Source organism: Eptatretus burgeri, chromosome 2 (genome assembly GCF_056783735.1).
Source record: "Eptatretus burgeri isolate ZD-2024b chromosome 2, Ebu_testis_v1, whole genome shotgun sequence".
NCBI classification, from domain to species: domain Eukaryota; kingdom Metazoa; phylum Chordata; class Myxini; order Myxiniformes; family Myxinidae; genus Eptatretus; species Eptatretus burgeri.
The window spans coordinates 84,459,440-84,483,867 of NC_140962.1; the positions used below are offsets into that span (position 1 = coordinate 84,459,440).

Below are 24,428 nucleotides of genomic sequence, written 5' to 3' on the forward strand. Positions count from 1 at the left end.
CAATGAAGATCAATATGAAAAAAAGATTTCAAACTATATTCCCCATAGCGAATATGTGCGGGCACACAACCATTCAAGGCAAGACATACGTACGTATGAAGTTTCACATTGATCTGTTAAGCGGTTCTGGAGAAGATTTATGTTTTTATTTTCAATCCAATATGGCTACGAGACCACGTGACCGAAGACGTCATACATTTAATTATTCACTCACATCAGGTCGTAGATCAGATAGATGAAGTTTCAGATCAATTTTTTTGATAAGGTTTTCAATTCAAACAATTATGACTGGAATGCTTCACCAATGACGTCATTATTACTCGATATACCCAATGGGGAGTTGACATATGGCACGTTTCAATTTTTTCGTTGAGCGGTTTCAGAGTCGTCCAAATTTTTTCCTTTAATAGTTTAATCCAATATGGGCTGCCATACAATAATATGATCTATGACGTCAACCAAGCCTGGTGGTGACTTCGCGGTTAGGGTGGCTGGCTTAGATCTTCTGGTCTTGAGTGTGAAGCCCCGTCAGCCATTTAATTAACACCAGGTGGGGTGGACTCAGCCCGTCATCCTTCTGAAGTCGGCGAAATGAGTACCAGTGAACTGGTAATAGGGGCACTGCATCAGAGGTGCCCCCATACTCGGCAGCAGTGGTGTTGCACCGTCGTTCATAGTTAGTTGAAAGCATGAAATCATGTCATCACAATAAGTGGATGTGACAATAAGTGGCATATGTGCCACTGTGACACATATGCCACTTATTGTGATGAATAAGTGGATGTGACAATATTTAAAAAAAAAAAACAACACAGAGTTAGCAATAAAATATTCTCAAAGGAAAGACCCTCCGATATTTGAAGTTTCTCATTGATTGGACAAACAGTTGCAGAGAAATATATTTTTAAAGCGAAAATATATATAGACGTGGACATACACACAGGTAAACAGGCACGGGCGTTGAAATAGTCTTGCAACCCCTACCGGGCGAGACGAACAATGGTGTACCACCAAATGAAACTAACCAGTGTACAGTTGCACCAAATTTATTAGCCATTTTAATAAGTTAAATGTTTGCAGAATGTCAGTGGGAGGTGTCCAAATATGACATGCAAGAATGTGGGAGGAAAAGGGTGGGAAAGAAAAAAAAAAAGAATACCATTATTTCGTATGTAATATGTAGACACCCGATGGAACACATCATTTGTCGCTTTTGTTCATTTGTCTCTACCTGATGAGGTTTCATGGGATTCATCGAAATGGCTCACCAATCACCACTATATAAATCAAACCTAACGACCCGACAAACGAACTGGCATACAGAGGTGGGGAAGAAAGGGATGACGGGGGGGGGGGGGGGAGGAGGGATACACCAGGTTGCAGGTATTAAATTAGAATTATCACTGAGGTACCATACAAGGCATTAGTGGTTACTTCTCTCCAACCAAAGCACACCCATCACTTCACACCATTTGCAGTGAGGTTGCAGCGAACGATACGGAATAAACGCTTTAACCGTCACCATGTTGCATTTAATGGGTGCCGTCACACCTCCCGGCAAAAAGTCTCACGTTGCCAAACGTCGACAATGAAACACCGAGGACAAGATCATCGATTGCTTGCAAGGACTGCGAAAGAAAAACAAACGTGGCTTGCTCGTAGGAACGCGACGTGAACATGACACTGTCGTTTTAATACCCGTATCTTGAAAGTGCACGTTTTAACAGTTTGCCTGCGAATGATCTTTAAATGACAATGGAGGAGCATATAAACCCCTTCTAACGAGGGACAGAACACGACACAAATGGCAGAGGAAGGGTGAGAACTGGTAGAGGGTGGGGGAGGTGGATAGGTTCGGAAGAGTGGAGTGCGACCAAAGTTCATCGGGAAGAATTAGCAAAAAGCAAATGGCGAAGCACTCTGCGTTAACAGCTCCCCCCCCAAATTGGCGATGGAAGTACGTACTTTATAGATCCGCTCTTTTGCATGGAATACATACAGAAATGGGATTCCGTGAGAAAACTGACATTTACGCACGACACTGCAGTGGAAAACGGAAAAAGAAATAACAAGACACATTTCTGCGATTCAATTATCTTATTGCATAGTTTAAAACAATCTCTGCTAAACTGTGCGGGCACTTTTGACAAACAACCCCCCCCCTTTTTTTTAATAATCCCTGGAAAATAAAACAAAAGAAACAAAATTATAATCTGCATACACTTCCACCTTTTTTGCTCAAAACATAAATAGCACTCAAGTCAATAATTATACACAGCAATTTTGTGTCAAGTACACTTTTGCAAAGCATTCCGCTATGTACACATGCATTATACAGATCAAACGTTCCCATCAAGGAGTAAATGAATATGGAAAAAAAGGTAAAATAGTAAAATCCAAGGGGGGTGGGGGAGGGGGGGAGGGGAAGAAAGAAACAAACAAACAAAAAAAAAAAAAACGAAAGGCACCTAAAACTATCGATAAAAATCAAACAAGCTTGGAAAAAAATTCAGTGAAGGGCACTTCGCCTTGACGATGTCGATTTAAAACTCCCAAGTTTTTGTGGAGGGAAGGAAATCGCCCACAGTTCAGTGCATCGATACAGCATGCCACCAACGAAAGAAACAGTTCCGCTGTGCTCTAGATCGTCGGTGGCACTTGTTGCGAGAAACTCGATGTCCCATCCGCCATCCTGTTATCCCAATTCCTCGTCGATGACCAAGTCCGACTCCATGAATTCCTCGTCACACCAAGGGTCGACCAAAGGGCGACCCCTCTCTCTGTGTGACTGCCTTACTCGGTCTTCGTCTTCGGTGTCCCATCCGAAGCGCTGGGGTTGTCTGGTACATTGAGGTTGCGGTGCATGGAGACGGTGGGCGGAGGTGGTGGGGTGGCCGAGCCGAGACGCCGCCGCCTGCGTTTTGGCAGGAATCTGTGCGGGTGCATCTGCCACGAGGGCAGCCACTCTGCGTGCGGCCTGCCGCTGCTGCTCTTCCTGCTGACGGTGAGACTTCATGTGGGCATTCCGACTCTTCACCTTATGAAATACCCTGGATAGGATTGGGTGAAATTGAGTAGATCAACAATTGTATTCTCTTTCTTGCTTTACATACTTAAACTTAGTTAAAACTGAAAGCAAAACCTTAGTCAACAATGACGACCAAGTAACACCAAAAACATACTTCCCACACTCCTTGCAAGGAAAGATCACCGTCCCTTCTGGACCAAGTGTGCCGTGTCCGAGTCCTGGAGGTCCTTTTCCTTTTTGTCCAGCATTGGATCTGGATCGAGGAGCTGTGGCAACCTGAGCCCCCACTACCTTGGGTTGCTTTAGGGGCGTCTGTATGTTTTGGTCACTAAATGGTGGGGGCCGAGGAGGAAAAGCCATGACTGTCGAGTTGGATTTTGAGGCAGAGGGTTTCATGAAGACACTGTTGGCTGGAGTGGTGTGACTCAGAGCGGTGGTGGCAAGCAGATCAACATTGTATCCTCTGTGTATCCGTATATGACCATTCAAAGCTTGCCTTGATGAAAACGCCTGTCAGGGCAGCGGTGAAATGTTCAAGATCATCAAATTATTACAATGGATTATAAAAATGAAAAGTGAATACAACAAATAAAAAGCATTACCTGCAGTATCTGATCTTTTGCACAGACACTAGATTATAGACAAATAAATAAAAACAATGCAGTTTACCATTCTTCCAAAAGGAAGTAGGCCACATTTTCATATTATACAAACTAAAACCAAGGCCATTGCTGAGGTTGAGAAAACTTGGCCCAACAAAGTTATATACAAGTCAATGTGCAAGGATTGCCTGGGGGTGGGGGGGGGAGGGGGGTTTAAAAAAAGCCCATGTTCTGCCTAAAACAGACTTTGGTTCCTTTAATTGAAATACAATAGATTATGCATTGTCATAATGACAAAATAAAGACTGAAAAGGAAGGGAAAGGGGGTGAGGTGTAGAAAAAGTGAAGGAAGGAGGGAGGAGTGTGGGAGGTGTTGGGATAGAAGGCAAGGGTGATTTGGAGATGGTAAAAGTACGAGGGATACACATTGGGGTGTTCTGGAGAGCATTCTATCTCTCACCGTTTACATACAGTCCCTCAAGGCAGTTTATGGGATATAACCCGTTCCTGTTTTACATTAGTAAAGAGCCCGTCTTTATGGACAAGGAGAAAGAGGAAGCAGGACTTGGGAGTACGGGTTTACTCTAACGTGGCTGTAAAGCACACGAACAAACAACCTCTTGCCTCTCTAGGAGAGTATGGGGTAATTGGTTAGCAGTAGGGCAATTTTTTGCAACTTTTGCAACTTTTATTCACGGCATTCCCATGTCACGAAACGCAAAGATATTGCTTCATTTTTGCCTGGAGGATGCAGTGGGAGGGAGTTTATAAGCGCAACTTTTTCTCGTTAGTGCAACTTTGTAGCTTTTCCATTATCAGCGCAACTTCCGGCGTTAATCACACTTGAGTGGCTAAATCTGCTAAATGCTCGGCCATGTGGCGTGAAGCGGCGATAAAAAGAACATTTTGATCGAGTATCACCTGTGCATTGAATGAGCTGACTTACTGTCATGTGTTGCTGTGTTCCTGTTTGCTATCAAGTTGTTATATCTTACTTCCTTTGACTTAAATATCGAGTTTAATCTCGATTATAAGGACGTCAGCTTTACTTGCCAATTATGCCCAAGGAAGCTGCTTCTTCTATTGCAAAAGTACGAGCCCATGCAGCAGAATTCACAACTGAGTTCATAATGACTTCTGGGAACAGTTTGTTCTGCAAGCTATGTTCAACAGTCGTGTGCCACGAACGACGGTCCAGTGTTCTGACCCATTGCGACAGTACAAAACACACGAGAGCCAAGGATGCTGAAAATGAACCTCGACAGACATTGCTGCCAGCTGAGAAAGTGAACAAGGGACAAGAATTTGTTGATCGGGTAGTTACGAGCTCTCTCAGCAGATATACCTCTCTCCAAACTCAATAATCCGGAGATGAAGTCACTATTCCAATTCATGGGCTACAATGCACCTTCGGAGTCTTGTTGCCGATCGCGAGTGGCATCAATGGCAGAGAAAGAAACATTGTGGATCCAGAACTTGTTCAAGGGGACGAACATATTTATGGTCATCCATGAAGCAGAGGTGGCAGGCACAAAGTACATTAACACTCTCGTGGGCAATGTCGAATCACAAGAAAAGACTTTCCTGCTGCACTGCAAGCAGCTTTCAGCCACTGTCTGCTCACACACAGTAATAATACATGCAGTGGATGATGCCATCAGAATGCCACAGTCTGATCGGTCGAATTTTGTTCTACTCTTGAGCGACGCTGCGTGCTACATGACTACTGCTGAATGCCACCTCAAGCAAATCTACCCACGACTACTCCATGTCACGTGTACTGCGCATCTACTTCATAACTGCACCGAAAATGTTTGAGCCCACTTCTCTGACATCGATAATCTGATCGCCAGGGTCAAGAGTGCTGTCGTCAAGAACAAAGACTGTAAGGAGTTGTTTGCGGCAATTGGATACCCACCTCAACCCATCGTAACCTGCTGGGCAAGCTGGTTAAATGCGGCGTTCTACTATGCTGACAATTTGCCAGAAGTCAAAAGAATCGTTGGGGTATATCAAGGTGACGGTTTGTTTGTTACCAGAGCGAAGGAAGCTATAGCATCAGAACACCTGGCGAAGGACTTGCTCGGTATCGATCATGACGACAAATGCCTGATTGAGCTGGTCACTAAATGCGAAAGTTCTACGTACACGATCTCTGATGCTTTTAACGATCTGAAATCGCTCAGCTTCAGCACTCATCCATGTGGGATAGCATCTTATTTGGAGACACGTTTGGAGCAGAAAAAGGACATTAAGCAGATCATGGATCTGGCACGCGATGACATTCCACCAAGTTTGTACACAAAGTTGCAAAAGTGTCAAGTTACTTCGGTGAGCGTTGAACGCTCTTTTTCGATGTTAAAAAACACTACTTGGGAAGGACCGTAAAACGTTGAGAAATATATTTCTGTGAATTACAATCACAGCAATGAACCATTAATTTGAGTGATATGATTTAATGCTGACTTAAAAAAAAAAACTTGTAAAATGTTATATCGTTGCTGAATTCATGAAAATGTTGTATCATTGCCCACTTGCTAGCTTTGAGAATTTAATAAATAAATGATTAACTGAAAATTGGTGGTTGCAGTCGCCTCTGGGCATGGATTTTAAGTTACTTTTTCGTGCAAGTTTTGGTAAAAAAAATAAATGCAACTTTTCAAAAATTTTTGCAAGACAAAAAATGCCCTATACTTAGCAGTTTTCAAGTAAAGTACCAGTAAAAAAAAAAAATCATTGCTCAGGTACATCCTTGTCCACCAGTGTGGAGAAAATTATGAAGCTAGTCAATCAACTGGAAAGTCATTTAATGCCTCATAATCCCACATACCCACTCTGTCTCCACATGAAGACCACATGGCTAATCTACCAATTCAGTTCTGCAATCAACCTCTTGAAGCCACTGGTATAATGGTTACAGTGTCCGCTCTGAGTCTGAGGTCGGCAGTTCGATTCCGACGCTAAGCTTTGTCATACTGGAGACTAAAAACGGTACGTGCTACTTCCTCGCTTGATGCTCAGTATTTATAGGAGAGAACACAGAGGGAGAAAGAAATGCCACACCGAGTACAGACAAAAGAGACGTCACAAAGATGGCATCGCCAACACCAAGAAATCCCCCGGAAGTTATGTCATTCCCCCAAGCTCAGCGACTTGTTCCTCCAAGCTTGTATTCCAGCTCCTAAATAAGCCTTATACCCTGTGAAAAAATAAGTAAATTAATGCTGCAGTCTTTGGAGTTCCTTCAACAATATGTCATGACCTTCCCTGAACCAATCACTTATCCAAGTTGGCCTTCAGGGCAAGGAAGTGCCTTGGAATCCTTCAAGGAGCGAGGCCATTCCTCACTCGCTGAGGTCCTGTGTGTTCATATTAGGAACACAGAGGAGCACTACTAAAAGCCTTCATCCATTGTAAGATGGAGTCTAAATGTCCTATGTGGCCTGGTGCAGTCACATCTTGACTGTACCCCTGGAATCTCACCTCAATTCCACCTTCTAAAAGGCGCAATTAGAGTCTCTCTACAGGAGCATGAGGTCCAGGGCATGCTCATGTCCCAATGCAGATAAGGTTACAGCCAAACAGTTTTGTGTCACCTTGTTTCTAACAGGCTGCCTCATGAGCTTGACCAGCCAGCATTCACACAACCACCAGCATGACTTGTTACTCTCCCCAAGTCCAAACTGTTCACCTCCATATTATATTATCTTGACTGTGGAATTGCCTCCCAGAATCTGTTCAATCATTCTAAAATGGTGAGCCAACACAGTCTCATGTTATCTTGGTGTCCTTCTTCCTGATTTTTATCTTCACTGACTCTCCTCTCTTCTCTTCTCCAACCACACTTTTCAATATTTATCCTGTTCATCAGCTTTTGCTCTCTGCATACATGGTCCTTGACGACTCGGCACACTTTGTTTTCTTGTCTTGTCTGGATGTCGTTACTTATTACGTCCTGATTTACCAAAGCACTTATGCTGCCTGCATGTTCGTTTGTTCATTCCCTCTGTCTCAGTCCTTCCTTGTATACCAACTCTCGCTGCTCCATCGTTCTGTCAATCGGCTCTTCCATGAGCATTGATCTCTTTAAAAAAGTAAAACATCAAAAGTTCGACGATCACGATACAATAATTTAAGGCAATAATTTCAAAAGCACAATGAGGGCACAACAAATACAAATAAAAACATACAACGATATATTTTATGACCAAGTTTATAGATTTATGTATTGGAGATTAAACCAGAGTTAGTGTCAAAGCCACCCAATGCTCGCCTGTTTAAACATTTATCGTTTTTCGTTTTTAAAAGACGAGTCTAATAATATTTTTTATAAAGCATTGCAGTGAAGTCTGATCCAAATAATTTTAAAGCAATATATGTATTTGTATATTGTAATCAGTAAAAAATAGTGTGGTAGATAAAAACATTACAAAGGAAATAACTTGCACCAAAAACTAACATTTTCACGCTGACGCTCAAAGACAAGTCTAATAATATATATTTTTTTTATAAAGCATTGCAGTGAAGTCTGATCCAAATAATTTTAAAGCAATCTATGTATTTGTATATTGTAATCAGTAAAAAATAGTGTGGTAGATAAAAACATTACAAAGCAAATAACTTGCACCAAAAACTAACATTTTCACGCTGAAGCTCAAAGACTAGTCTAATAATATTTTTTAAAATAAAGCATTGCAGTGAAGTCTGATCCAAATAATTTTAAAGCAATATATGTATTTGTATATTGTAATCAGTAAAAAATAGTGTGGTAGATAAAAACATAACAAAGGAAATTACTTGCACCAAAAACTTTAACATTTTCACGCTGACACTCAAAGACAAGTCTAATAATATGTTTTTATAAAGCATTGCAGTGAAGTCTGATCCAAATAATTTTAAAGCAATATATGTATTTGTATGTTGTAATCAGTAAAAAAATAGTGTGGTAGATAAAAACATTACAAAGGAAATTACTTGCACCAAAAACTTTAACATTTTCATGCTGACGCTCAAAGACAAGTCTAATAATATGTTTTTATAAAGCATTGCAGTGAAGTCTGATCCAAATAATTTTAAAGCAATATATGTATTTGTATATGGTAATCAGTAAAAAAATAGTGTGGTAGATAAAAACATTACAAAGGAAATTACTTGCACCAAAAACTTTAACATTTTCATGCTAACGCTCAAAGACAAGTCTAATAATATGTTTTTATAAAGCATTGCAGTGAAGTCTGATCCAAATAATTTTAAAGCAATATATGTATTTGTATATGGTAATCAGTAAAAAATAGTGTGGTAGATAAAAACATTACAAAGCAAATAACTTGCACCAAAAACTTTAACATTTTCACGCTCACGCTCAAAGACTAGTCTAATAATATATTTTTTAATAAAGCATTGCAGTGAAGTCTGATCCAAATAATTTTAAAGCAATATATGTATTTGTATATTGTAATCAGTAAAAAATAGTGTGGTAGATAAAAACATTACAAAGGAAATTACTTGCACCAAAAACTTTAACATTTTCATGCTGACGCTGACGCTCACGCCGGGGGTATCGCTATAACTCTCTGTTCTTCGAACAGGCGAGCTAAAAAAACAAAAGCAAATCCAATCGCATGTGTTGGTACTTTTGTGAGCATTTCGTTCGTCGAGCCTTATGGACGGCCCTCGTACTTCATTTTGTTCATGGTAATGAAGGGGTTTAACGTGTACAACATGATGGGCCATGATGACCGTTTTCTTATTTTACCAGTTTTGGCCAAACATGTAATTACCTGTACATGCGATCATTGAAGAGGAGTGCGTACTTTAGAATATTAGACAACAAGTTAGCATACGTCATCCCTCCGTAGCTGTAGAACATTTAATCCAGTTACGTTCTTCAGCGATCAAGGATCAGTGTCCCTAAAAGTACATCGTTACTTGAACATACATTTGAGTCATTAAATATTACTAGATAGGTATTCCAAAGCAACTTAAAGTAATTAAATGATCCAAAGTAACAGTATACTAATCAAAGTATCAGAAGTAAGAGTATTGAGAATGAAGCAAAAAACACAATTTAAAAAAAAAAATAAAAAACTGAGAATTACTGGGATCTGATTACCAATTTATTGATTCTGAATCTTTGTTTTTTTTAAAAAAAAATAAACAATCGGTGTTTTGTGGAATGAAACAAAGAAACACGTAACGTCACATGAATTTCAGCCAAATGTGGACAAGACATGACAGCCTCCTCCTCAGGAATTGGATGTGAGATGAATAATTAAATCGTGCGTGATCAGATCGAGTAATTCTCAGTTTTTACTCACAAGAAGCAACAATTAAATGGGATGTGCCGTCTTACAATTCCACACTGTGGGAAGTTGCAAACAAACGTTCCAAGCTGGAGCTCCAGTTCTGGAGGTGAGTCTCTGCCGTGATCTCTATCCTCGTCGTCATCGGACGTGGGCCCAAATGACGCTGACCTCCTCCCATCTCTTCTGATTAACGCATCTTCTAATTCATCATTGTCGTCGTCATAATTTTCACCCAAGCCCTGTGATGAGGAGAAGTTCATGCAGAAATCTACATCACAAAAAGATTTCCCAAAATGAAACACTGCAACAACACAACCTGGAACCGATAGGTGTTAAATTCCATCCTCCATTCAATGCTGTTCAACTCTCGGCTCGTTCTTCCCTCTAAAGCTGTGCTTTCAGCTGCAAGTCATGCCAGGGGCTGAAGGATCGGTTTGGAATGTTCGGTTACTGGACTACAAATGCTCAAAGTAATAAATTGCAGTCTAAAAGTGCAAAGAGGTTTATGTTTGTGAGTTCTTCGATGAGCCTCTCGAAAAAGTCAAAGGGTGAGAAGTTCAAGTAGTGATCACAATGAAATAATGAAAAAAGTTAACAAGAGTGGAGGTGTGGGGTGGGTGAAGGGGTGTGGGGGGATGGGGGGGGAGTGGGAGAGGGAACATGAGATGACAGGAAGTTGCCACAATGAAGACTTGAAAAGGCGTAGGATTGCATAGATACGAGAAGATTCTGCAGGTAGGAGAAAGAGGGTAAAATGTGGAGGTGAGAAGAAAGTTTGAATGGAGGTTCACTGCAGAGGGAGTTGCTGGATGAAGGACGTGTCTTCTTGAGGCTTGAGAGTAGCAGATGTTGGAAAATGCCAAGAGGTGCAAAGGCCAAATGAGAGATGCTAAAATTCCAAAATGTTGATAAGTTGTGGACCCCAAATAAAAGGTATAGGCTCTGCATTGGCTCCCTGAATACTAGCTGTAATCTATATACAACATCTAAGAGCATGGTAATGTGGCTCCAGCAGAAGGAAGTAGGAAAAGGGAGAGGCGGGGGGCGGGGGGGGAAGGGAAGCAGGTGGTTAAAATTCTGCCAGTTTTTTATTCCATGATATGTGGATGGCATCAAGGAAATATCTGCATTTTTTCCCCCCTTCACCCCCCCAACCCATACCATCCTCCAATACAGAAGTGAAGGCTCATGAAAGAGCTAAATGGCAAAGGGAAGCGGGGTTGACAAATGGACAGAGGGGAATATATTGACAAAAAATGGACAAGTATTTTACAGTGTTAGAGGGAGTGGCAGGGAGGAACAGCTCGGTCAGCAAGAGTACAAAAGATCGGGACTGGGAATACGAAAACAACCCACTCTCTCTTTAAAGTAAAAGTAAATGAAAATATGTTCATGGAAGAGATTACTCATTGAAGAAAACAAACAAACAAACATACAAACAAAAAACAACTAGAAGGGCACTCGATAGAGCGCATACCTCCACCACGTAATGCCTGATCCATGAGAACATATCGGTCCCAATACATTTTTGAAATATCATGCTATACAGTACTATATCATTGTTGGCCCTGCCTCTCAACATTGAAGAATCACTTTAAAAATTCAATAATTCTCGTATCCAGATACGGATCTTCACCAAAATCGAATCAATTCGTCCTTGTGAACACCACCCAACCTGTCCACCAAGTTTCATCTGAATCGTACAAAACTTTTTGAGATATCGTGCTATACAATAGTTTATCCCCATCTCTCAATGGTGAAGAATCACTTAAAATATTATCAGATCCGGATCCAGATCCGGATATTCACCAAAATCTAATCAGTTCGTCCATGCCACACACTGAACCTGTCCACAAAATTTCATCCAGATCCGTCCACAACCTTTTGAGATATCCTGCACACAGACAAACAAACAAACAAACAAACAAACAAACAGACAGAAAGGGGTGAAAACATAACCTCCTTCACCTTCGGTGGTGGAGGTAGCAATAATCGCAGTCAATGTGCATGAACAATAATGTTTCTGGAAACGTGTAAAAACCACGACAATTGGAAAGCAAAAATCAGACATCAATATAATCAGTTCATAAACAACAAACAAGATAAGAAACTGAAGAAAGGGCAGGAATGAACAGAGGAACAAAAAGCAATATAAAGCGGTGAAACTTAGTAAGCATGCTGGTGAAAATATTTGTAGGTCAGGGTAAAGAGATGCAAGAGGTTTAATGGAGACGGTCAAAAAAAATATAAATGGGACAATCACAACGATGCATTGAACACAGCTTCCATCCCTTGACAGGAGGGATGCAATGGGGGTGGGAATGGAGAGCAGGATGCACATTCATTCATTTAGTGTGCAGCCTGTGGCTGCTGGTTGCATCATTGCTGGGAGTGCAGTTGTGTTGCTGATGCAGTGCCCCCTGTAGGTTATGGCAGGAGTTTTTAATTTTGCCATGGTGCCGGCGATAGCTTTCCGACGCTTTGCGAAGATCACCGTGGGGTCTTTAACGTCCGCCGACTAATGCCGACGGATGGGAAGCCCAGTTGAACGTTCATCCGAGCGACACATTGATGAATCACCCTGCCTGTGAAACACCGGGATGATAGTTTATAGCTCTGCCGACATTAAAATCCAGGCAAGACAGCTTTGGGGTGAGTGTGCATACCTTTAGGCCATACTGCCAGCCCAAGATGCACAGATACGACAAAGAAAAAAGGCACAGGTGGATAGCCGGCTTCAGCAAATCTGTGGCTGAACGAACCCTACACACTGCAGGTGGATATCTGAAGGATATCCTCACTCTGCGCCAACAAACTCTATCCCACACAAGCAGATGAGAGAGCAGTGCCAAGCCCAGCGAAGATGTTAATTGCAGATTATTCAGCACTAACTCGCTGTCCGACAGCGTCCGAGACTCCTGTGGCAATGTATATGTGAGCAGCATCATAAGTTAGGCCCATGAGATTGGCACCCAACAACATGGCAAAAACAACATTGCCAAAAGCCTGCTGCAGAATCACAGACGTCATCAAAACCATGCATAAAGAATCCCACCACTGCAAGCAGAGGCAAAAAATAATGAACAAATCACATGAGTGATCTGAAAATGGGAGGAACGGACAAATACGAAGGAATTATGTACTTATCACACCTAACTAGAAGGGCACTCAGTGGAGCGAATACCTCTGCCACGTAATGCCTGATCCACAAGAACATATCAGGCCCAACCAACACATTTTTGAGATATCGTGCTATATATTGTGACGTCCACGGGACTTGAACAGTCCCGCCAACGTAGAATGAGCCGAAACGATGGAGGCGGTTTATTTATTTATAACCCAAACATGGCGGTTCTAATCGCTCTACCGCAAACGGGACGAGGAAGGTGGCACGAGTCGCTTTTCACTGAGTTGATGATGTTTATTTGTTTTGATTATTAACCAGAAATAACAAGACTCGGCAAGAAGAGGGATCCGGGGCGATTCGACGGGATGGTGTGGGATCGGGCGTGGGGAAAAACAGACAATTCCAATGAATATACAGATCTCAAACCCTCTAAGGCGCCAAGTACACACACACACACACACACACACACACACACACACACACACACACACACACACACACACACACACACACACACACACACACACACACAAAACGTAGCTACTTCTGGTGGTCAGGCTGGACCGTGGTGTGGACGCAACTGTCCCTCGATCAGCGTCAGACGAGCTGGCCTTGCTCTCGTCAGGAGGGGGGGGGCAGGAGAAACCGTGGTGCTGTCGACCTCCTGGTCCTGGCCCAAGTCCGCTCACAGCCGCCAGGGAACCAGTTCTGGCGCCAAATTGCGAGCAGGAGAGGGAGGCAGGTCCGCCCGCCGTTCGACCCCGTACTCCGAGTCAGCAGAACCCCAGAGCCAACCAAGGTGAGGCACGAGGCTCAGCAAGGCTCCAAGACACGATGAAGAACACGATCGAATCAGCACAACAACAAGTACACTTCCCGCGCAACAGCCTCCACACCAAAAAAACACGATCTTTTTGTCCCGATCTTCTTCCTCTTCCTTTTCGACCCCGAACAGAACCTTTTTATCCTCCCGTCCTCGTCACTTCCAATCGAGCCGTTTTATTGGCCCACCGCCGTCGCCTTCCGCCAACCGTGATCACGGGGCGGAGCCATCCGCAGCACTGTCCTGTGACGTCACGGCCAGCCTCCAGGGACTACTAAAAGGGGTTTACGCAGACACACTTACCCTATCCCGTGTCCCTATCTAATTACGTGACAATTATCATTTCCCCCCTTAAAGAAATGAACATTTACTAGACAGCTTATCACCACTGAATTGCTACTTATTACATCGAGATCCTGGTAAACTCGAACAGCATGGCATACCTAATTAAACATCCTAATTACCCTTTGAATGCATACCCCCCCCTCAAACGTAACAATATCATTTTTGGCCCCATCTCTCAATGTTGAAAAATCACTTGGAAATTAAATAATTCTCGCATACAAATCCAGATTCGGATCTTCACCAAAATCTAACCAGTTTGTCCTTGTCATACACCGAACCTGTCCACAAAATTTCATCCGCATCCGTCCACAACCTTTTGAGACACCCTGGACACAAACAAACAAACAGACAGGGGTGAAAACATAACCTCCTTCACCTTCGGTGGCGGAGGTAATTATCAGAGAAATGCAGTTTCAAAGGTCATAACACAGAACTCATCCAAAGCAGTCATTTCCCCTCCTGCGGCACATCAGTTCGGATCTCTTTCCAATTATTCTGACCAGAATAATTTCACTGATACCATAGGAGACTGCAACAACAGTTGGAGAACTGAAAATGCAAGAGTGGATCTATATTTGGACCCTTCTTTAAGACGAGGGTGATGTCTGCTACATTTCATGTGGATAGAATGTGGTCCACAAAGGAATTTTGAATGAAAGCTAGAGCATGTACCATTGTGGGAGAGCTAGATTTGACAGCCTGAGTGCTGATACCTCCTGGAGTCAACCCAGAGGTGAGGCAATGGATGTCTGGGAAGTTTGCAACATACTCGGGTTGAAGATTCATTATGTTCAGGGAGCAGCGTAAATGGGTGAGCAGGACAGGGAGGAATTGCATGGTAACACTCGGTTTTAACGCTTCGGTAACATCAGGAACACTAATGTGGAAAGGTATCGTTTACGTTTTGTCTCATGCATCATCCATCGAGAACAGTTTGCACAAAAAGGAACAAGAGGAGGAGATCTCAAAGACAGACTTCATGAGATGGAACAAGATGTTGGAGGAAGAGGACAAATGAACTGAAAAGGTGAGTGCTGGGCAGCAGCTGTCTCCCCATCACAATGGTTGAGGGTAGTTGGGGCAAATTTTTGAATCAAGGAGAGTGGGCAATCCAAAGAAACAAAATATACCATCAGAGATGGGGAATCCCCTGCCATTGAAAAATAATTGAAATCAGATAAGCGTTTTTCCATTTATTACAAAAAAACATTTTTTTCAAGATGGCCGCCCCAGTCGGCCATCTTGGATCCGACCACGCGCAAAATCAATAGGGTTCTTCCTTTTCAGGTGGTACATGTGTGACCCAAATTTCAAATCGATATGGCGAACAGTTTATGAGTTGTCTCACTCACATCTATAAATGTTGACGCCCGGACGGACGGAGGGACAGCCGGACGACCTGGGTGACAACAATATCCCCCTTCCGCCACGCGGTGGGGGATAAAAACGTTACAACCATGTGGAAACTGCAATGCACTAGTATGCTTTGGCAGCTCCCTTCAAAGTCAATGTGATAACATATGACTAAAGTGGAAGAAGAGCAAAAGGAAACCTGGAAAGTAACAATCCATAAAATATATTAACATGATATTTTTCAAAATGTGCAACGCAAGCTGTTTTGTATAAAGTTTGGATGTTTGTATATACTGTATATGTATATATACATATATATATATATATATATATATATATATATATATATATATATATATATATATATATATATATATATATATATATATGTCAGTCTACGAGAGCTCCAGCGAGGGGCAAAGGCCCGATGCTTCAGCTTACAAGAGCTCCGACAAATGACCAATGCCCAGCACCTCAGCATGCAAGATTTTTGACGTCGGGCTAAGATCCGAAAGGTCAGCTTGCAGGAGTTTCAAAGAGGGGCCAAGGCCCGATGATTCGGCTTGCGAGAGTTCTGATGAATAATCAATGCCTGGTACCTGAGCATGCAAGACATCTGATGTAGGCTTAGTGCCTGACAGGTCAGCTCGCAAGAGTTCCGACAAACGGCAGACACCCCAAAAAGGCAGCTTTACTTTTCTTCATATGGTGGTTGATAAAACCAATCTCTGGAATGAAGACTTCAAATCCTTTGTTGTGTTGTCCCTTTTGTAGGTTTAACAGCATATTTGCCGGTGGTGAAAACATTATTTTGTTTTGCCTTGATACACAACTTGGGGAAGCAGATTTGTTTTTTGAGAAATTCCAGCCAAGGAAATTCCATCCACCAAGCAGCCTACACAGCACAGTGTTCAATCACCCAGTTGTACTTTTGTCTTCTTTGCCAGTTATTGAACTTTTTCCAGTGCTTCCAATGTTGTCGTCGTACTAGATCTACCTGAATCATACGTCTTCCAGTTTGCGGTCAAACGAATGAAAAAGAAGACGTGATTCCACCAGGAATGACCCAACATCAAAAAACACTCATCTCCACCGAGCCAGCAAATCGGACGCTTGTTTGATGATTTCATGCAGTTGTTACGAATCTACGCTCGCCCAGCATGCGAACGACCGCTTTAGCCAATGGCAGCCGCACGCCCACCGGACGAGCAATTCAGTCGTGACTTCCCAGAACAACGCCGAGAACCAGTCACGGGTGTGCCTTCAACGCACACCACGGCCCAGTCCGTATTCTACCCGCGCGCGACAGGGTCAATCGCCGAATATTGATATACCTAAGTATTCGCGCGGGTAACCTACCGAGGGACCGTACCTCAGCGAAGGCCTGTTTGGATACGAACCGCTTAAGCGGTTAGTTCCATTCTGGGATAACTGAGCAGGCATTATCGCCAGACCTCGCCGGACCCGGTTCTATTATCGGTATTCAAAAACCAACTAGTATTCTGAGAGCAAGATAGCAGTTCAATTGGGGAAAAAGGACACGATGAACGGGTTCACATTCACACAAGCACATTTATTTTACACACATGCACATATACAGCCATGCAATCAATGGGGGAAGGGGGCAAGACACGAGCAAGGTAAAGCACTACGACCGTCTATGACTTACCATGTACATTTACTTAACAACAGTTCTACTTGAAAGACTCGGCACCACAACATTCACTCAAAAGAAAAGTAAAGAAAAGACCCCCTCAAAGACAAGGGAGTCAGACTGGGCCCGTGGGCCCTTATAACGTGGCGCTTTAATGACCGAAAGGGCCCCACGAGACCGTTGCAGGCTACCCGCACCCTCGTGGTGCCTTGCTGGGGCGAGTCCCAACGTCCTGTCCCCACGGCAGCTAGTGTAGTCGCGGTTGCGCCCAGGCCTTGCCAAGCGGCAGGCGAGCTCTCTCCGGCTCTCCCCACACGCACACGCAGGTTCGCGCGACACAGCAACGCTGCGCCTCCAGCCCGCGACTCCTTTGCGACGCCCGGACCTCCACCAATCGACCGCTCCAAGCTCCTGACTTGGACACGAGCCCAGATCTTCACGCAGCTCCGGCAGAAGCAGCACAGCTCCTTCCGCGGCGTCCAGCGGCAGCAACAACACCAGCAACGACAGAGAGAGTTCTTTCCACCAGCACAAGCAGCAGCAGCAGCAGCTCCCCCTCGCGATTCTCCTCAGCACGAGCAGCAGCAACAACAACAGCAACTCCAGAGAGAGAGAGCGAACGCTCCGTGCGTGCTTTTTATTACCCACGCCCCGCCCCTCCGCTCTCGCCCCGCCCTCCTTCCAGAACATGCGGGAAACTTCTCGAAGGAAGCGTTTTCCCGCCAAATTAGGGACGCGCGCCACAGCGGTAGTTCCCTTTGTCCCTTGCAGGGTGATTATGTGAAGCGGTTGGCCCAAAATAACGATAGTAAAGAATAACGGCTAACTCAAAGATCACAGCCCTGTCCACACGGATAAATCCCATTAAACAGCGGTGGGGAAATCTAACTGAACACGGACTTATCGGCGTAACTGAACTAAGGGCCTATATGGTGTTCCGCGAATTTCCACAGCCGTAACACAGTGTTGTACCACCCAGTTAGATTAAAGGAAACCTTTATAGAAATCCATAAAAGGGCATTTTTCAGGCAGCAGGAATTTCAATCCGATTTACATTTTCTTCTTTTTTTGCCACCATGGTGAAACTGAGCAAAAACCTACTCACCACAAAGTATTTCTGTTTTCACGATTGTGGCAAATAATTTGTGCAAGCCCAGAGAATGGAGGAGGTATCGAAAGTAAATGGGTAGAAAGCAGGAAGGAATAATAATTAATAACACAAAACAATAAGACAAAGGAAATGTGGGAAGAAAAAAAAAAAAAACTCAGCAGAAATTAGTTAATGGGCAGAAGTCGAGTTCGTCTGAATGTGCAAATGTGTACCATCCTCACCATGCCATCGTTTCCAATGATTCCTTGCCTCGTACGATGTCGGCTGCACCTGATCATGGCCTTCCATGTGTAGTAATACTCAATGCACTGCGCCATTGTTTTAGTCTTCATCTGCACACCAGACGGATACTTATCTCGGAAGCACAACGTGGAACGTGCACACTACTAAGGAAGTGCGGCACATTAGGGCCATCAATGTATGGAAGAGTTTGATCGGCTGCTGCATAACATGCTGCAAGAACCTTGAAAGGCTCAAAATGTTGCATCCAAGGAAAAGGAGAGTGTTCATGTAACGCATAAATGATGTTAAAGGAGCGGAGCTGTGATGTTGAGCACCAGGACAAAAACACAGGAAGGTCTAGATGAGGGGAATTGAGTTGAAGTAACAAACCGGGGGGAACGAGAAGCAAAGCAGCAACAGTAGGAACCTGCTTCAAGAGAACCATATGAAAATCAAATGGAACGAAGTGGATGGCGCGCCATCGCAAATCCCCATGCTTCCACCCGAAAGCAAAGTTGAAAGATGGCAAAAAGTTCCATCAGGAATGACCCAGTATCAGATTTTAAGTTAAAATGTTTTCCCCGTTTTGACCCCTATGACCCGATGTCTTGGGGTCAAATCCCAAAAATCGTTACACATTTCATGCATTCCCTTAATGTTGATTGCATATACAATGCTTCATTAAAAAAAAAAGATTATTTAAAATGTGCCCGTAATTGCATTTTTTTTTGGTATTCGACCCTTTAACCCCACCCTGGGGGACGAGGGGCGGGGTGGAATATGATACTGCTCTCGCTCGCGCCTTCTTGCCATGCGGTGATCATAACTACGAAGTGCAGTGAATTTCTGCTGATTACAAAATACCAATTTTTTTCAAAAAAGTGTGCGAAAAATGAAACAAAAAGGACAAGCAATTAAAGAAAAGCAACCTACCGTTTTGCAAAGGAAAAAAAAATCTTTTCCATGGGAAGTCAATGACTGCTCAAACAATTTCTTGTCATTCTCACTCCAATACGCCGAACCTGTTGGAACAAAGAAAGAGAAAGACAAAATGAATAAACAAAGCAGATTGGAACCAGGTTAAAGCAATAATCGGGGATCCATCCATCCATCGGGACGACACTCTGTGCAGAGCGTCGGTGCTGCCGAAGCAGTCTCCTGGGCTTTTGGGCACAATCCTGGACGGTTTGGCACTCCAACACAGGATACTCGAATGGCTCGATCATCCCAGCAACCTGGTACTCATTTTGCCGACCTCAGAAGGATGACAGGTTGAGTCAACCCCACCTGGTATCAATTTAATGGCCGAGCGGGATTTGAAGTCAGGACCCGAGGTTCCCAAGCCCACTGCCCTAACCGTTAAGCCAACACCAGGCATACAATCAGGGATCTCCAGCCTCCAGATTATGCAATATTATTCTTAACCTTACATTTGGGTCTAGGCATACAAAAGTAGTCGAATATGCTCATGAAAAGCAAAAACAAACAAACAAATAAATAAGTAACAGATGCATTCTGCTCAGAGTCTGGTAGGAGGACTGCCCGATCGTGACCCTAGGGACCCAGCTGAATCATACCAAACATTAAAAAATAAAAAAAACAACATGTCGCGTCCTCATTTGACGCTCAACATTTAGAGGATTGAGGTTGTCTGGGTTGGTATCTCTTTGGAAGAGGTGGGAATTACGAGGTTCAATCAAAGGAATTATGTTTAGGTTTTCGTAAAATCCAATATGGCAACCAAACTATGTGACCGATGACGTCATAAATTTAACTCTTCACTCACATCGGGTCGTTGATCAGATATATCAGATTTTTCGGAAAAGGATTTTGATTCAACCAATTCGAGCTGAAATACCACTTCACCAGAGAGCTGTATATAAACCCTAGAGTGCGCTCTTCCCCGTAACGCTGTGCCGACAAGGGGACTTGGCCGCCATTACCAAAACGAGCAAAAAACTCGGATCGCACTGCCTGACCGTTTCTGTGGATCCGACATGCAACGGCACTTCCCGTACATTTTGAATGTCACAAAACTACCGAGTAAAACCCGGAGCAAAACTGTCAACGGTACACGGAAAAATAACTAAAAATTATGCCCGATTCGTGCGAAGCCTGGCGTTGCAACAATAGGAGGAAGAAAGGAAGTGGTATTTCCTTTCACCGACTGTGAACGGGGTATTTTATGATCAGATCACTGAGGTCGGCATGAACGAACAACGGGTATTGATAGCAATGTTGTGACTGTTTAAAAGTGTGACAATGCTTTGCCTTTGTTTCCTGATCCTCCTCGTTGGATTATAATGAGCCGTGCCCGTGTCCCGTGATGCCTGTGGATTGCGTGAATAAAATCCTACAGATAATGAGCGCAGTAATCTTTTTGTGTACTTCAGCTTTGGGTGATTTTTTTGGGCCATATAAACGATCAAAAACCATTCAAGAAACCTTTTCCTTGGATTATACAGCCGTACAAAATTGATCATGGTCGTGGAATTCGGCAGTTGCGTCGTTTTCGCTGCATTTGACTCACTACGGCGTCGAAGTAATGCTCATGTTTCTGGGCCAGTAAGGTAAGAAAAGTACTAATACATTTCGTGTTTATATTTTCTAATTGGTAATCAAACATGTAGTTAATTAGTATGCTAATGATTTCGGTCGTATTTACCAATACGAGTGAAATAATGTGCTGTACGATACTCTCGTAGTGTACATCGCCATATCGTAAACACGGTGAGTGTAGGCATATCCGGGTATTTCCTCAATCAAGTTGCCCGTTATGGTGATGGCGGCGGGTCATACATGGTGGCACGGCGGGGTTACGTGCGCGATATAGGGACAGCGCAATCTAGTTCTTACTCTCAAGTCCCGAATAAGCGTGCATGCACGCTTATTTTCTTCGAGGTGAAAATCCCCCCTACACGGCCTCTATTCGGGTCTACACGCTTATTAAAAAATCGTTCTCGCCACCCTCAGGTCATATTTACACCGGCGAGCGTGTAGGGTGACAATGTCGTCCCGTCGAGAGATGTGTCGTCTTTACTCCCGAAATTGCTTCATCTGCCAACGATCTGCGCCCTGGGTCTGGGTACTGCACCGCGTCAATGCGGGTCCCGCCGGTTGATTCGTTCGGCTGCCTGAGTGTGGCGCCACTGACTCTCCCATACCGGAGAAGTCCTGGACTTACGTCACGGTTTACTTGTATTTCAATCGTTTCGTGTCATTGAGACAAGATGGAAGAAGAGTTTTTCCTGACGGATATTGAAATGGAAGGAGGTGAAGAATTAGACGAGGCATCTGCTGATGTCAGTGGTCGAAAGGGTGAAGAGATATCTGCTGATAGTAGGAGCACTGGAAAGGATGCATTCAGGGATCGTAAGCGACAGTACACCCTCGAAGAGAGAAAGTCGCTTGGAGAACTTTGTCATAAATTCAAAGCGGACTTCGACCGTGAGTACGCAGCAGGAAAGTTGATGTATGATAAAAAGAAGAAGAAATATGTACGGCCTCTCCCAAAGGAGGGGTTCATTTCCAGAGGTGTCCGTGAAAAAATTCCATCGTTGAAAAAGACACAATCATCAGATCCTCGATTTAGAGCGGCTTGTCAAGTATTCGGTCGTGCCTATCATCAGTTTGGAAAAAGCGAAACCGAGGTTGCATTATCCAAGAAGTCGTTTAGAGGTGGAGTCCCCAGATTCAGATGAGAACGAAAGTCAGACAGACATTGTATCAATTTCAGAAGACCTCCCGTCTACCTTCACTCTCTCACACGAAGCTACAGATGATGAAATAAAAGCAGACTGTGCATTCCTTGATGACACCCAAGCTGTGATCGACAAACATTCGTCTTCCACGTCCGAACTCTTCACTCCACAGTTGAGCAGATTCAAAGCAATCAACGCAAACGCCCGAAGGAGTGTAAAGAAGCGCATACAGATTGCCAAAGAAAAAGCGTGGAGCGCAGTACGCATCTTGGCATTGTAATGTATGTATTTCAACAATAAAATCCATGTTCTATATTCGTCACATTTCTGGTTTTTCCACCCTGCCCTCTTATTCGGACCTGCATGCTTATTAGACTTTTTTGGATTTTCCACCCTACACGCTTATTCAGACCCCCACGCTTATTCGGAACTTGAGAGTACATACAGCTCTATGCACTTCACCGATGTCGTCATCGTGATTATCAGATATACCCACGGGGAGGTGATGACTCCACCCACATTATTACATCATTGTACATACTTGTACCAAGTATGATTTAAATCCATGAACCCAGATTCAAAATATTATATAATTCTGGCTGCCAGACCATGCGGCCGATCACGTTGAAATTTAAAACACATGTTCCCCATGACTACTCGATCAAAACTGTGAAGTTTCACGATTGATGAAGCAGTTCAAGAGAAAGAATGTTTTAAAGATTTTCATTGAATCCAATATGGCTGCCAGACCATTTGATCTATTAATTAGTCATGAACATCCTGATATCCTCAAGGTTTTGGGAATATGTGGGTAAAGATTCTCCTTGAACTGTCAAGCCATGTGACCTATGACATCAGAGGTGGAGAACTTTTTGTTCATCACGCATAGGTGGTCATACGTGTAAAGTTTCACCTCAATCTGTTCAGCGGTTTTGGAGAAGATTTTTGAAGGCTTTTATGTAAAAAAAAAAGAAAAAAAAAAGGCTGCCGAACCACGTGACCAATGACATCATCAATTCCCACCCCCCCCCCCCCCCAATACAATTTAGCCTGAGATGAATGAAAAATGTTCTTACTGATCGGCAAAGCGTTCGACGTATGCAAATATGACATCACAATGAAGCCACCTATGACATCATCAAAATATCACACTTGTTTCCCATGGGGAGTACTTCACATGTGCAAGTTTTAATTTTTTTCCATGGAGCGGTTTCAGATGCAGAAGTCCAAAGGTTTTCCTTTTTTCCAACATGGCTGCCATACCATGTGACCTATGACGTCATAATTATCATTAAAATATTCCACATGAGTAGTTACACCTATGATGAAAATTTTGTGACAATCGGATAAGCGGTTGCAGAGAAAGCAGAGAAAATTAGCACGGACGGACGGACAGACGGAAGAACAACACGAAAACATAATGCCTCCAGTGACTTCATCAATGGAGGCATAAAAAGTGTAACGGTGCGATTTTCCAGCTTGTTCCTCAAAGCCTCTTTCGAAGAGTTCCGAAGGGATGTAACAAGATGATGTGAATTATATGGATATTAGTTGACAATGGACAAAAACATACAGCATACTGGATTTGAACCTAAATTCCGAGTATCATGAATCTAGCGGTTCAGATGGAAACACAAAAAATGCCAACCTGAATTCACATAAACTAGCAAGTGGTCCATGCCCCCGCACGGGATTTTAAACGGGGAAGGGATCGAGACGGCAAAAATGCAAATGGCGTCTTCCGTCATCGAGCCGGCAAGCTTGGAGCAACAATTCACATTTATTGCCACATCTGACGCAATGTAAGTGTTCCAGTTGCGGCGAGGTGCTCCTCTTGAAACTGTTTGTTCAATATATGTAGCTTTTTGATGCCGAGGGTCCGTAATAAAAAAATTGTATTGGTGTCAAAGCCAGTGAGCAATTGCAAATTAATAGTAGGATATAGCATGAAGTTTCTAATGTCATCATAAAAGTTCAATGGACTGGCTTTCCCACGCAGAGGCCATCCTGAGGTGGTTCATTACGACACTAAAATGACCGGATCAACACCATCAATCTACAATGCAATACATATTGTTACGGTTCTCGGAACCGTATGCATACAACATACAGGTGTCCCAAGTCAGTTATTCCATTAGTATACGTGCAGATAGATCC

General features: G+C 43.3%; 1 protein-coding gene across 8 annotated transcripts in view; it reads right to left on the reverse strand.

Annotated features, from left to right (window-relative positions):
- Positions 1–1,030: 1,030 nt before the first annotated feature.
- Positions 1,031–24,428, reverse strand: part of LOC147032470 (uncharacterized) — a 116,967-nt gene continuing 93,569 nt past the window's right edge. For 7 of the 8 annotated variants that reach the window (XM_085870120.1, XM_085870112.1, XM_085870114.1 and 4 more), the window contains 5 exons: positions 19,504–19,592; positions 18,570–18,680; positions 9,983–10,174; positions 3,183–3,538; positions 1,031–3,050 (listed from right to left, as the gene is read on the reverse strand). In XM_085870120.1, the coding sequence (XP_085726246.1) occupies positions 2,696–3,050; positions 3,183–3,538; positions 9,983–10,174; positions 18,570–18,680; positions 19,504–19,592 (1,103 nt within the window). In that variant the 3' untranslated portion in view covers positions 1,031–2,695. The remainder of the gene's footprint in view (positions 3,051–3,182; positions 3,539–9,982; positions 10,175–18,569; positions 18,681–19,503; positions 19,593–24,428) is intronic. The other variant, XM_085870118.1, reaches the window with a different exon arrangement.